The sequence below is a fragment of the Equus asinus genome, chromosome 1, assembly GCF_041296235.1.
Source record: "Equus asinus isolate D_3611 breed Donkey chromosome 1, EquAss-T2T_v2, whole genome shotgun sequence".
Taxonomy (NCBI): Eukaryota; Metazoa; Chordata; class Mammalia; order Perissodactyla; family Equidae; genus Equus; species Equus asinus.
Window position 1 is genome coordinate 150,330,121 of NC_091790.1, and position 16,056 is coordinate 150,346,176.

Below are 16,056 nucleotides of genomic sequence, written 5' to 3' on the forward strand. Positions count from 1 at the left end.
GTCTGTGGACCTTCTCTCTGGAATGCCACCCGACATAACTCAGCTCCCAACTTTTTCCCACCTCTGGGTCTTTACATATTCTGTGCTCTGTGCTAGTTTTAAATTCCTGGAGAGAGATTGAGATTGGCCCATCTAAGGTCAAGTGTGTGTTCTTTAGTTCAATTACTTGACCACTGGGTCAGGGGTACCATTATCTAACCACCCTCGTGGGGAGAAAATCAGAGACTATTACCAAAAGGATGTGGGAGTAGGATAAAGAGATGCTAGGAAGACTCACCTAGTTTAGACATGCTAATTTCGGTGCCTTTTTTAAAAAACCTGTAAATGGCTGTTTGGGCTCTGGTTTTCTAAAGCTTGTCCCTGTGTTTTAAATTCTGCTACTAACACAAACCAGGCTGCAGATCTCTAAGAGGTCCATGCCCATATTTCTCTCTATACTGCCGCTCTGCTGTGGATGGTGTTGTTCTGTAATTGCTAAGGACTTTCTCTAAACCTGAAGATTTGATTTGGAGCCGTGCTTTAGCTGCCTTTAGCTGCAGATTTGATTTTCAGTCCTGTTTTTGTTCTCAGATTATATTTATTTATAATATCTACCCCTGCCTACTTCCAAGAAAAGATTGTTACTGGCAGGTTTCAAATCAAATTCCACAGTAAGAAATGGCACAGATAATATTCAGACTGTTCCCTCTAATCTATTCACCTCTGATTCTGTCCCTGATTAGCTGCCTCCCAGACAGGCACTGCCCAGGGATGGTCTTGGACCTGTTCCTCAGTATGAGGGCTCTTTGAATGAAGTTCTTTCTTTCCCACTACATGGCCCCATCTCTCTCATACCCTAACTCTCAAATTCTCCCTTTATTCTGTTGATGTAATTGCACGGATTGACAGGTTCTGACTGCTGTCTCCTCCAAAAGAATCTTCTTTACCTCTCCCCATTCCTTTCTGTGTTGAAGTTCCACTGGCCTACTTTCTGTCGCAAACACACAGAGTCTATTCCCTCTGCCTGGAATGTGCCTTTCCTGCATATTTACATGGCTGGCTCCTTCATGTTTTTCTGATCTCAGCTGGTCGTGTCACCTCCTCGGCGAAGATACCTTTTCTACCACCCTTTCTAAATGATTCATGCATCCTAACTCACTCTGTATCCCATTACCCTCTTTTTTTTTTTTTTTTTTTTTTTTGAGGACAATTAGCCCTGAGCTAACATCTGTTGCCAATCCTCCTCTTTTTGCTGAGGAAGACTGGCTCTGAGCTAACATCCCTGCCCATCTTGCTCTACTTTATATGTGCGACGCCTACCACTGCATGGCCTGCTAACCAGTGCCATGTCCACACCTGGGATCTGAACCAGCGAACCCCAGGGCACCAAGGCAGAATGTGCACTCTTAACCACTGAGCCACTGGACCGGCCCCTCCCATTACCCTCTTTTATTTTAGTGTTGCACCGATCACTATATGGCATCCCACTTCTTTGTGTACTTGTTTACTGTTTGCTTCCCCCCACCCCCCCTCAGAATATAAACTCCATGAAAGCTTGGATTTTGTCTCTGGTCTATCCCAGGTGTTTAGAAGAGTGCCTGGTATACTAGGTGCTCATGGAATGAAGTAAGGCCAATTTGCCATTTCCAAATCATCTTTGATGCACAACAATCCATATGCACAGCAAACCAGACAAGCTCACCTATATGGGGTATAGCAAAGTCAGGGAGAACAAAGTTAAGCATTCAGCACCTTTTGGGTCATGGGGAGCTGAGATTAATGGACTGGCTGAATCTCTGGTCCCAGAAACAAACACTCATGCAAAGAAAGATGCTGGGGATTTGCAGCAGCTTTTATACCTATGCTCCTGGTCACCCTTCTCATTATTTGTGCCAGCTTTGTGTTTGCAGAGCTCACCAGAGAATTTTGCCAGGCTGGGAAGAACTAACATGCGATAGTTGTGATGCAACCTTAGCGCAAGTTATATCTCTAACTCAGAATACTGATTTTTGGTTCATTCTTTTACAAGACCCAATCATTTCTATTTTCTGCTCAATTGACAGTATCTGTGTACCATCAGCCTCACAAGTCTCTACAGAACAGTATTTCTTTTCCACTCATATGTACACCCATAGCCCAATTGTACACGTGCATATACAATAGACCAGCAACTGCATTTCTAAAAAGTGTTTCCTAAGCCAAGCAATAGCATAAGCCACTAAAATGACCTCTGACCTTGTAAGGAGGAATTATTCTGGAAAATTTTGAGGTAAATGTAAAGACAAAAGATATTTTGAGGTTTCTTTAGCAACCTTGATTTTTTCCCCAATAGTTCTTCCTGGGCAGCATGCTTAATTATCCATAGCTTTTGTAATATATGATTGGTTTACTTCTCACTGACTAGAGCCTGTAATGTTTTCCTTAGAGCTTCATGCTGGTGGATCAGCCTGTTGGTGAAATTATTTTAAATGATCTTAAATTATTTGAGAAATCAAACTCTTTGACTTTTTGGGTAGAGACTAAGAGAGATCTTATGCTGTATTTGCTATATAATAAATAACATACAGTAAATAATGTGCAGTAAATAATAACTATGAGTTTATGGTGTTCCACACACATCACTTAAAATGCAGAAGTAAAACAACTAGATCTTAACTTTCCAGGCCCTCGTGCTTCTCAGCTTCTTATCCTGTGTTATTTTAGGCCTTCTAAGAAGACGTGGAGGAAGGGAATGGCATCCCAATGTTTGTCCGGAGAAGGCTATTTCTGTCTTTCTGCCCAACACTGATATTGAGCTTGGGTAATATCTCACAACTTTTTTGTGTATGCATGAGTGGAAATAGTCTATGGAAACTAAAGTAAATTAAGTTAGAAAAACAGCACTATAATGTGGTGCAGTGTTAAAAACTGGTGAATCTGCATATAAGGTGTGTGAAGTTCTTTGTATTATCCTTGCAAGCTTTCTGTAAGTTTTAAATAATCTAAATAATGTGTTGAACAAAATATCAGCAAGATTCATGGCAGTCAGAGTTGTGCTTTCCCCTCTCAGATATCCACCTGTTGCTGCCCCTGCAGCACCGGTCTTTCCCTGTGAGACTCTAGCCACAATAATCCCTAGGGAAGACTCTGCCAAGCTGATGAAATCAGAGACCCAGGGAAACGAAACTTGAAGAAATAAAATTTGTATCTAATTTTTAAAATGCATCAAAATGATACTGAGGAAGTAACACTTTATAACAATGCAATTTTAATATATTCCTCTATTTGTATATGTTTTATCTTTGAACTACCATTTTTTCCTTTAGCAGAGTAAGGCAGATTCATTATCAAATTTTAATAAATTTTTATGTTCTCAAATAATTTAAAAGCAAGTTTGAAATAGATAAAGATTATTTTCCATGTTTATCTTGAGCTAAAATTCATATTCTCTAGTTTCAGGATATTGGAGAACTACTTCTTAATAAAGGCAACACTAGAAACCTGGAAGTCAGAGACACAAAAACGGGGAGATTTAAAATGATCCATAGCAAGAATCTGGAATACTCAGAAGAAGAAAAGTGAATGAAACTGCAACTAGGAGGAAGGGAGGATAGGAGAGAGGAGAGAGGAAGACAGGAGGGGAGGGGGAGAGAGGAAAGAAAGGGAGGAAGGGAGGAGGAGGAAGGATGGAAAGAAAAAAAGAAGAAAGAAGTAATGATAAAAAGCAAGAGAAATCTATAAAGACATGTTATGTGAATATTGCTGTTGTAACTTAGTGGGAAGCATATAATGTGATGAAAGACAATCAGATAAGTGTTAATAGAATTTTAAAATAATGTTCACCTTACAGTGGGAATTTGCCCTGTGGGTTTTGTGGAAGCTTAGGCTGCAAGTAAGCCAGGTGCAGTGTCAGGATCAGGTAGAGCCCTCTGTCCAGCGAAGCTTGGAACAATCCTGCTGTGGTTAATGGCCAGGCCTTGATCTTCCCCCTCAAGGAAGCTGCTGCCTTAGTAACAAATCTCTGAAAATGGACCAAGAGCCATTTCCTCTTCTGGCCACTGCCCCTGAACCCACACAAAGTGTCTTGTCACCAAATGTTCTGCTTCTTGAACTAGTGCAGAGCAGTTCTGTCTATGGAATGAGTGAGTTAAGTTCTCTGAGTCATACTTGTATGGAGATATGAGAGTTAACTTTACAGAGGGTACCAAGCTTCTTAGAAGCAAGGATCTGGATAAATATTTTTAGTTACCATCCCCTCTGTCCCTGGAGATATCTTGCCCTCATTATCAGAATTTTTTTTTTTATTATTTTCAGGAGAGGTTCATTCTGTAGCTCCAACAAGGCAAAGGTGGCAATTGGACATTAAATCAATGCGTTAGCTGTCAGCTTGGAGATGCGTTTTTTTCTAATTTTACTAACACTCTAGCCAGTCACCATGCCTCCCCAGTCCATGCAGCTGCATAATTATACATCAGATCTCCAAAATGAATTAGTTTATTTTTAAAACAGCTAATTGCCTTAGTGGAGTCATGTTTTACCAGAAGCACAAAAGGGCTTTGTTCATCGCAGGGAAATTTTCTTCTGGAATGAGTGTGTTAGGCTCTAGCTTCTGTGAATGTCAGTCATAAACAGCAAAATATCAGCAAAATCCACTAAGGTCATTAATATTCCAGAACATCCCATTGTGATTTCAGCGTCATTTACTCTGCATGTAGCTCTATGTGATCTTAAAATTAAAATGTCCTACTTAGGGATGTTCTATGATACAATGATATGCAGTAGACCCCTTTATGTGTGTGTTTTCCATAGCACCATTTAGGTCTTGTCTCTTGAAACCTAACTATACATTTATAAGGCAAACCTCCCATTGCATCTTTGGTCCCCATTAGGATGATAGACCAATTCTTTGAAATCAAGAATTCTCTCTATTACAGTCCCAAATTTGAACTTCTTAATTTTGAGCTTCGAATGCTATTGTATTTAAATAGAAGAAGCAGGTATCATATTTAAATTATGACACCGCAGGGTTGATGTTTTCAGAAAACAGTGATTAAAGATTGTTTGCAGGGGCTGACCCTGTGGCACAGCAGTTAAGTTCGCATGTTGTGTTTCTGCAGCCTGGGGTTCACCAGCCCAGATCCTGGGTGCGGACATATGCAACGCTTGGCACGCCATGCTGTGGCAGGCATCCCACATATAAAATAGAGGAAGATGGGCATGGGTGTTAGCTCAGGGCCAGTCTTCCTCAGCAAAAAAGAGGAGGATTGGTGGTGGATGTTAGCGCAGGGCTAATCTTCCTCAAAAAAAAGAAAAAGAGGTTGTTTGCAATAGGTAGCACTATCAACTACAACTGTCTGTTAGCATGTCCCCACAGGGTGGCATTACCTTGGCAAATTCACATCAGCAATGCCCACAAAGACAAATGAATTCAACCAGAATGTCAAATGAATAGGCCCAATGAAAGGTATTACTCCAGGGGACAGTACCCTCGTGACCTGTCACCAGCAAATTCTGGGAAACCAGACTATAATTAGAAGATGAAGGCAGAATTTCAACTGAAACCCATCCTTGTTAGTTATATGGTTTGAATGTTTAATAACATGAAGCTAAGATGACTGATGGATCTGCCTCTGTGGAACCCAGATGTTGCAAAACCACCACAGAGAGCCTCGGATCTGGCCTCAAACCCAATATGACAGTTTCTGGACTTTGTTGCATTCCCCTAAAAGGCAAATTTAACTCCTTACACTTTAAGGTTCCAAGCATTAGTGAGTAGGTTAGACTGCTATAGACTATGAGAGGAGAGCCTAATGAATACCTCACTGTAAAACTTCATTTAAAAATCCACATGAAATATCTTATTTCTTCGCCTAATATTCCTCCCTAGCAGCCAATAACCTCATCTTTATTAAAAAAAATTTTTTTCATTCTCTGTCCACACAGCCCCTGGGATATATCGTGTTGTCCTGAGCAATTAAACTCTGGATACAGTTTTGTGTTCCTACCTGGAAAAGCAAAGCCTGCACTTGGCTAAGCCATTCTGTTGTTTTCAGTTTTGCTATTTAAGTTTGCCACCTGTAGATCTCATCTTCCATTCGAAATCCCTTTCAAAGGAGTCACCTAAAAGTTCCAAGGAAAGCCTGCTGCTGCTAAGAAAAATAGGGCTTCCTACTTATAGTGATAGGAATTCAACAGCCTCTGGGACTGGATACCTTCTCCCCAGAGCAGAGCTCAGGCAGGCACTGACAATTCACCTCTGAGATGCCTGTTTTCTCTGATTCCAAAGATAACGCAACATCCCTTCTAATGGATCTTCATTCAATGGGTTAAAGTTATTAATTATATGACAGTCAACTCTGACTAATCTGAAATCTATTATGTATTATCTGTTTCAAGTTAACTCCTCAAGAACTTGAATGTAAGGGAAATAAGAATAGCCTCTGAGGGCTAACTTGGCCCCCATGAACTGATAGTTTAACAATTAACAATAGATGGCCAAAAGCTGCCAGGAAAGCCCAGTATCCAGTGTGTCAAAATGTCTAAACGAAGGCTGGCAGAGCAGGTAATTAGTTTTATATGTAAACAAGTAAACAGAAACACACATATTTGTTTATCATACATGCATATTTGTTTATTTCAGGAACCAGAAGACTGTATTTACAAAATATAGTTGAGATGAGGTATTTCTTAAGGTCAACCTGTGTTTATATGGAGAAAATACTTCTTTACTAGTAAAATACATTTTAATAATTTAACAGCATTAAGATGGCCTCAAAATTCGTTTCTAGACACATTTTCTAGCATTCATGAATCTTTGAAACTTAAAACTGGTGAGGAGCTTATCATTTGATAGATTACAAAAGTGAGATTTCCAGAATTTAATGTTATGTCGGCTCTTAATATTTGCTTATTCTCAAATTATATTTATCTCAAACATTCATGAAAATCAAGAGAACTTTAGAATAATTATAAATTTTCTTTGATCTATGAATAACATTCACAGAGTATAACCACCTTCTGCCCTTTCTGCCAGTGGTATATTTATTCAGACGTTTTAAATAACAGTTCCAGTGATTTTTATTTTGTTAATTTAAAATGTGTTTGCCTATCACGACTGTATCTGCATTTCGAGACAAAAAAAGATCAGTCAATACTTTAATTGCCTGACGGCTATCAACAGACGTGAAGCTTTCCTTAAAGTAGTAATCATCTTTGGAAAAGAAACTGTACTTTTAAGTGTGATTTATGCATTTACTAATTCTGTGCTGCACCCTAGAGAGGATGGGCTGCACATTAGCTCTTTCCTTTTGTGTGACATTACTTAATTTGGAAATCGACTTTTATTTCAGGTGCCATAGTAATTTCTCATTGTTGATAGCAGAATTACAATGAGAAAATCTTGAAAAGAATACATTTAGTTTAAATTAAGCAGAAAAGAAAAGAGAAAGGAAAGCTTAGCCAAGATTCAATTTAGAATTTTATGCAGAATATTAGTTGCCTTAGAAAATACAAAATGTTGCCACTTCAAATGGAGATTTCTTCCAAAGATCTAGCCTTCATTAAATGAAATGTTTGTAACAAAATAAACTTTTGCTATCAATGTTTAAGAGTTCTTATTACACAACATTCTTGGTACTTAGTATTATTAGTCTTGATTTTTACCTATATGCTGGATTTATAATTGTATCTCATTGTGCATTAATTTTTTATTTCCTGATTATTAGTAATCTTGAACATATTTCATACTTAGATTGGACATTAGAGTTTCCTTTTCAGTGAATGCCTATTTTTATCTTTTGCCTCCCATATTATTGGGTTGCGTCTTTCCTAACTGATTTGTAAATATGATTATATTCTGAATACTAATTGTTGGTTGATTAAATGCACTATAAATGTTTTCTCTCAATGTATCTTTAGTTTTCTTTCTTTCTTTCTTTCTTTTTTTTTTTTGGTGAGGAAGAATGGCCCTGAACTAACATCTGGGCCAGTCCTCCTCTATTTTGTATGTGGGTTGCCACCACAGCATGGCTTGACAAGTGGTGTAGGTCCATGTCCAGGATCTGAATCCACAAATCTAGACCACAGAAGCAGAGCATGCTAAACTTAACCATTATGCCACCAGGCCAGCCCCCTAGTTTTTTTTCTTTTTTAATGGTGTGTTTGCATAACAATTGTATTCTTTTGTCATATTTATCAATCTTTTCTTTTATGATTTGTGTTTTTCTGTATCTTAAATCTAGCCCTAATCTGAGGATTTGAACATATTCTTTTATATTTTTTCTTCTAAAACTTGTAAAGTTTGCTCTTTGTATATAGAATATTAATCTATTTGGAGTTAATTTTGTGAGTGTGTGTGTGTGTAATTTAATGTAAGGATCTGGTTTCTAAGAATCTAATAGTGTAACATAGAGAACCAATTGTCTTAGCAACATTTATTGAAGATCTCTTCTTATCTATGATACTAGTACTGACATATGTAAAGTTTTCATATATATGTGGGTCTAATCTTTGTTGATCTATTCTGTTATTTTACCTATTTGTTTATATTTAAGTCAATAATACATTCTCTTTATAATAACTTAACAGATAACTCTTGAAGTTCAATAAAGCGTATACTCTCATTTTGATCTCCTTCAAAATTGTCATGACTTTCCTTGGAGCTTTGCTATTTCATGTAAATTTTAGAATTAGCATGTCAAGTTAAAATGATATTAATATTAAATATTGATTTTTTTTCTATCCTTGGGCACAATCTATCTCACTATTAATTTTTCTCTTTGTTGTTTTTCATCTATGACTTCTTAAGTGGAGGGTACTTCCTCTAGTTTAACCATCACTCAGGGCTATCATTAACATTATTATTAACATTATTTTAATACTATGTAATATGCTAATGGTTTATTATATTACGTAATATTGAGATGTATGAGTAGACCTGTGTGTGCCAACACTCCATTATCCTAGATTGCCAGGTTTAGAGAAGTTTTAGATCTACTGTTTTATTATTATAAATCTTCATAATATTTATGAAGATATTCCTTATCCTTTATTTTATGAATTCACCCCTGACTTTTTTATTTGGAAGATTGCCTGTTTTTAGCAGCACCTTTTCCCTCTTTCTATTTTTTTCTTCTAATCTATTGCCAATTAACTTGTTAAAATTTTGTCAAAGATAAAAATAAATTGATTTCAAGTATGGGTTTAAGATATAATAATTAATTAGCTATTATTTATTGATCAGCTATTATGTACCAGTGTTTGTGTTAGGCACTTTATATGTTATCACAGCAACACTCCTATTAGGGCTGTGTTATAATAGCCAATACATCCATAAACCTGAGGGTCACTTCCCCCAGGTCATGAGGGTGGAATGCCCTGCAGTCAGGATTGAATCTGCATCTTTGCCTTTCTCCCTGCACCGTCCTGCCTCTAGCACATAACAAGATGTTAAAATTGAACTTTAATCAGAGACATGGTGATGAAATATCCTAAAGCCAGACCACCTGATCCTGAGGAGGGATCAGTACCTCCCTATGGGCCATGGAGTTCCTGATTTGCTGGACAGTTTCTAGGAAGTGTGGGTAGGTAGGAAAGAAATAGGTACCTCTGGGCTCCATCTAGAGGAGTTTTTCAAAGGTGGTTGTGGTGGGCTGAGAAAAGCACTTGCTGTGTGTCAGAGCAGTGGATTGAGGAAGAAGAAATAAAAGGAGTTTTAAGATGGTCAGTCTGTTCTTCTGCAACTCACGTTCCTGTAACAAAAATTAAATCAAATATGTTTGGTAAATAGGGGATAATGAGAGTGTAAAGTGGATGCTGGATCATGTGTGATTTTTTTTTTCCGGGCATAGGGGCCCAGAGGAGTAGAAATACAATGCTGACTTTCAGTAAGAAAGGGAAAGGAAAAAGCTATCGATTAGGCTACTACATTGCCTACAGGAGCCTTTGTGACTGTATTCAAGAAACAAAACTAGTGTCTACCTCCAGTGAATCCCTTGCCACAGGTGCACATGCCCAGACGTGTTCAGCTCTTGCCTCATGGCAGGAGGCACTTCCTCCAAGGCCCACCTAGCGCAGCCTCCTGCCTCAGTGCTCTGTTCTCTCAGCCTTGGCTCAGCACCCATCCCTCCTCTTGCCTATTGTTTTGTGCACTTGTCTATCTACTGTGGAAGTCCTGGCCAAGCTGAGCTGTGGTTTTTGGTATTTTAAGGGGGCAAGGTGAGAGGGGTCCACCTCATTTCTCTAATTAACAATTATAAATATAATAATATTAGATGATAATGATGATGAAGATAGTGGTACAGTTACAAAATAACGTACGTTTTGAACAGTTTGCTGATAACCCTATCATCCTGTAAACTTGTTATTTAGGGTACATATTTAACAGAGCATGAATTTTCTTTGGAATGCAATTGTCGTATTATAGCTGACATGCATGCATTCTTATGGACCTGTCATTTCCTTCACGGTGTTCAAAAATTATAAATAAAGGACTTGCTTTACTTGGATATTACTTTTGGGTTACTCAGACACGTATCCTTAACCACATACTACTGTGAACTGCTGAACGCTATGGGACAGTTTTATAAGGCTTATACTTGGTTCCGTTTACTTTGAGCACTAGACATTTTCTCTCCAGTAGTCAGGATTTACCCCAGCATTCATTACAAGACCTAGCAAATTTCTTTTTTAACACAGGGCTTTAGGAAGATCAAAAATAATTTAACGTCAGTTAATAAACCACACAATGATTTATTTGACTGCATAACGTCAGTAAATTGTGTACTACAAAGGATAGGTCCTCATGTGGCTCTTCAGTTCCTATCTCATCTTCACCATATAGAGCTAAGTCCAGGCTAGATTTCTTGTCTTGCAAAGTCTGAAAGCTGGAGATCTCTTCTGGGTTGGCCACATTATGGCAGGATGATTTTTGTCTGTTTGTTACTTCTCAACGTCAAGACCCTTACTATTATTTGCAGAAAAATGATTGGTCTCTGTGTGTGTAATTGCCTCTGGGTCTCTTTAAGTACCACATCATCACCTCTAGCATTTCTAACATCTTTCTAATGAGAAGAGAAGGGGTCTGAATTGAAAACAGGGGCAGAAACATGGACCCTGATCTTCCGTAATGGATGCCAGCATGCCCTGTCACTCTGTTAAAGGGTCTCCCTGGCTGCCACATTTCAGGGATATCTTTTTAACTATTTCCCTGCATGTGGATATTGTTTGTGTTTTTGTCTTGATCTCAGCTATCTTCCAGCACTAGATACTTGAGATGTTATTCTACTATTCAAATACTAGAAATTAAAATGGCAGAGGATAAAAAAATTAGAGGATTAAAAACATGAATTATGAAGGAATATTTTTCTTCACAATACTTTCCTTTATAATCATGTTAATTTCCATTATAATCCTTTATAATAGTATTCCTTCATAATTCATGTTAAGCCCTTATTTTTTTTTTTTTTTTTTTCTGGAGCACCACAGCACATTTTCAAGGACATCGTTCTCAGATTCAAAGGGCATGGTTTCTATTCCTGGGCTGCAAGACTAAACTGTGAGAGTGAACATTAACACTAGGTCTGCCTGGTTCTACAGCTCGTGGACTTTCCCTCACACTCTGCCCCTTCTGGTCACGCTCACTTCACTTAGACACCTAAGACCCTTCCTCACCGAAGCCTTTGAAAGAACCAGTATTTGTCAAAGGGAACAATGTTTGTTGTATGAATATGGGAAAGTCTTAAAATTAAAAACAGAACAAAGGCTAATGTATTTTTTAAGATATTGGTCAGAAGTGTTGCTTTTGCTGCTGCTAAAGTTTTCCCAGTAAGAAAATTAGCTGAAGAAAAAAACACTGAATTGTGTATATGTTATACGCTACAAACAACGATGAAAGAGGGGGAAAGAATATGTATGCTAATGATAAGAAATATATGCTTAGGTGTGGGGCGAGAACTTCTACTTCTTTGTGAGAAAACAAAGGAGTCAAAGGTGTGTGGTACATGAATGAATGTCTCAAAGAGCAGACGATGACTGGGGAAATGAGGGAGAGATCATTTTAAGCAACAAAATAGGACATTTGAGAAAGCATTGATATGCATTTGGGATACAATGATTTTGAAGAACCCAGTGAAAAGTGAGACCAGGTTAAAAAAACAAAACAGGAGAAATATACAGAAAAGGAGACCTATTTGATAGTGGATGTGTTTTGATTTATGAAATGTGTTTCAGTAGACATCATTCTTGTCTTGATTATAGGAAAATCCTGGGAAGAGTGCTTGGAATGAAGCGTGGCCATTTTATATAATGTATCTTCTTATTCACTTTACCCCCATGTTAAGAAGCTGTATTCTGGAAAATCAACATTGCTCCTGGATATACATAACAACTTCTAGGGGAATTTTTTTGTTTCTTGAAATATAGTCATTTTAAATTTTTACAAATCCAGCTCTTTCGGTCTTTTCGGTCAAATTTTCTAAGAGTGATGGTAGGTTGGTAATTATGTTAAAGTTCAAAGTTAGTAGATTTTATTATTAAAAAAGCTGGTATCATGACTCCTATATGTTATACTCAATGGCGTGGATTCAAAATTTTGACTATCATCTTAATCTTGCTCTTTCTTATCAACTGAAATATGCATTTGGATGTCTGAAAGCCGATATGCTTTACTATTTAATGATTCAAATATTCCTGAGATGTTATGATAATCCATGATTTATTTCAAAATGGAAAAAAAGACTAGTTTAGGTTTACCTTAATGACTAGATGTTAAAAATATGACTATAAGTGTTATACCATGAGATACAAAGGTAGCCATGTTAGCATAGACCTTGAAAGTAATGATGGGTTCCCATTTCTCATTCCCCATACTGGTTTACATTTTTATTATTTTCATGTAATGCTCTGTGTTTGGTTGATCCTATGTTGATTGATCCTATGTTGGTTGATCTATGTTCTGAGTGAAGTATATACTTTAAATGAAATGAAATGCCTGAGGATTTTAACTGTTATTTCCTACTAATGTTTTCTCCCTAGTTTATAAAGGGGCAGCACTAAACTATGCTTCAGAATTCTCTACCATTTAGCCCTAAAAATATTAATTGCTCCTAGAGTTTAGTTTCCTTTGACTGGCGTTGCGTTCCATCAAGTCAATACATAATTATTCATAATTCAAATAATCAAAAAGTAGTAAATTTTAATCCAAGTAAGGTCTTGAACTTAAAATAAGTGAATTTGGCTTCCAATGGATCCCTTTTACTTTTGGGAAGTGCTGTTGAGAATTTCCTTCAGATACAGCCAAAATAGGAAGACAGTCGCCACTTCATTACAAAACATGAGTTTTTATAGCTTCAGATAAAACTACCAATGTTAGCTTATCGATAAATAGTCAGTCCCTGCCATCTGGAATGAAAACATTAGCTGGGGGGAATGCATTGTGTATTGAAGACATCACTTGGTTGCAAGTAATGGCAGACACATGTAATTCAGTGAACTCAGTGAAGTTTTGTGTTTTGTGTGAGTGCTGTTATTAATCTCTGTTCCTCATGTTAAAATATCCAATTTAACCTTACAAAGTAAACATAGTAAGTAGCCTTGCATATACAATTCACCCTCTTGTTCATTATTTCCATTTCTTATTTCGCCTTTAGGAATCAGTGAGTTGTTGAGTACACATGGTTTGTTTATCAGTCTGTAGGGTGATATTAATATGATGAAAAGTTCCATTCTAATTTTTCTTATCTAACTTATATATACTCATTTTTTTCCCTTAGGAAATAGCAAAACTAATGATCTTTATATTCTGTTTTACAACGTTATAGCCCATCTTGAGAACAGGAATTATCTTAGTTCAGAATATGGAAATCTAAGTAGTCCTTCAATTATTTACTTCTTGATTTGTGTATTAATAACGTGCTATAATAATAATAACCACAATGTACTAAGTACCTGTTATATTCTTGTCATAATGGTAGGAATTTTATATTCACTATTTCTAATTATTAAAGCAACACTGCAAGGCAGATATTAATATCCCCATGTTTAAGATGAGGGAATTGTGATTCAGAAAGCTTAAGTAACATATCTAGGCTCTATAGCTCATAACTGGCTAATAACTGACAGAGACAGAATTCAAGTCAAATTCTGTCTTAATCCAGAGCCTCTTCTCCATCCAATAAGCCACATTATTTAGAATGTTATATAGTTGCCCTTCATGTAAAAGAGATTCTACAGTTCTCATGAATCAAATATAAATTAATATCCAAAGCTGAAGTTTCCACATTTTCCAGAATATATCTCTCTTTGATTTAGAAAATGTATGAACCTAAGGCCCCCCTTCAAAAGGCTTAGACCGTGTAAGGTCCCTTTAATAGTGAAAAGGAACCCTTCAAGTCAGTGAGAATGTAAAGGGGAACTTTTTTTGATTAGAGCTTTGATGTTTTTAGAAGAGTTGTGTCACTGTGGTCACCCAGTCCTGTAGAGGAATTGCAACAGGAGTCAGGCTGTCCGTTAGAGTCGAGGAGAGCAAAGGAAGAATTGTTAAAATTCCGAAATACCTTTTCAGTAAAAATAGTTTCAGTGTGGAAATGGCAGTGTTTTAAATAAATTCTCTAGAATCTTGAATTTCTAATTTCTTGTGTTTAATTCTAGGAAAATAAAGCATAATAGAATTTATAATTCCTCTCTTTTATATTGATAATACAAAACTTATGTATGGTTACAATGTTGTCCTAAATTACGTACATATTGTATGTAATATAATCATCATACTTGTCTGACCGGGGTGGTGTTGCTTTTGGGTGTGTGAAGTGAGCTCTTCCGAAAAGGAAAATCAGGTCCAGATATTAGATTTGAGGAAGGGTGGCAGGTGGAACAAGGAGTGATGATGCAGAAGATGTTATAAATTGTTTGCTTGGGATTTATTTGTAAAAATAGGTATGAATGAAAGTGTATAAATATCAAATACATCATGTACATTTATGTAGATTCACATATCCATTCAACCAACAGGTATAGAGAGAGTGCTTATTGTCAGGCTGGGCAGGTTGGATAGGCACATAGATGAATGATGGTTCTCAGATTTTTGTTGTTGTTGTTGTTGAGGAAGATTAGCCCCGAGCTAACTGCTGCCAATCCTCCTCTTTTTCGCTGAGGAAGACTAGCCCTGAGCTAACATCCATGCCCATCTTCCTCTACTTTATATGTAGGACGCCTGCCACAAGATGGCTTGCCAAGTGGTGCCGTGTCTTTACCTGGGATCCGAACCGGCAAACCCCAGGCCACTGAAACGGAATGTGTACACTTAACCGCTGCAACACTGGGCTGTCCCCGACGGTTCGCTGATCTTGACTTTCTGAGGTCTAGTATATTGAACAGATATGTAACCAAATTATTAAAATATCTGATGATTTATGTTATGATAGCAGTAAGGACATAGTTACGTCCTCTCATTCATGACTGCTCAAGTCAGGGAAGGCTTTTCCAAGGAGATGACCTTTGGGCAGAGTTTTAAAGGATGAAATGGATTTACTACTCTTTTGCTCTTGAGAAGATGGTGAACCAGCAAGGGACACTTCCCCTTCCACAAACTTACCAAATGTGAGACTTTTCTGTGGGATGAAAGGGAAAAATATCCAGAAATATGTTGTCTATAAAAGCCATACTTAATGGTATGCAAAGGGTGAAAATAAAGGGATAGAAAAATATCTATCAGGAAAATGTGAACTGAAAGAAAGTCTGTTATACAATTTTAAAGCAAAAAAAATTTTTTTTTGAGGAACAAAGAAGGATATTATATTCTGGTAAAACGAAAGAGAGTTTCCCAAATAGGAAAGAGTGGAAAAGCATTCTGGATTACAAGAACAGCACATGCAAAGGCATGGGAGAATGAAGGATTTGTGTGGGTAATACCAAGAAATTGTCTGTTAGTGAAGTTTGAAAAAGAGCGTAAAGGATTCAGTTCCTAAGGTAGGTTGTGGTCAGAATGTGAATGGCCTTAGAGGCCATGGTTTTCTGCTCTTGGCACTGAAATAAGAGTCCTGAAATAGGAAAGATTCCATAACCATGAGATGTCTGATAAACAGTGATATGGCCAATTGCAAA

The 16,056-nt window shown here is 37.2% G+C and overlaps 1 protein-coding gene across 23 annotated transcripts in view; it reads left to right on the plus strand.

Moving 5' to 3' along the window:
• Positions 1 to 16,056, plus strand: part of HDAC9 (histone deacetylase 9) — an 866,113-nt gene that overhangs the window by 358,383 nt on the left and 491,674 nt on the right. For 2 of the 23 annotated variants that reach the window (XM_070509719.1, XM_070509821.1), the window contains exon 2: positions 2,683 to 2,779. The exons of the other annotated variants lie outside the window; for them this stretch is intronic. In XM_070509719.1, coding sequence (XP_070365820.1) covers positions 2,722 to 2,779 — 58 coding nt within the window. In that variant the 5' untranslated portion in view covers positions 2,683 to 2,721. The remainder of the gene's footprint in view (positions 1 to 2,682; positions 2,780 to 16,056) is intronic. 23 annotated transcript variants of the gene reach the window in all.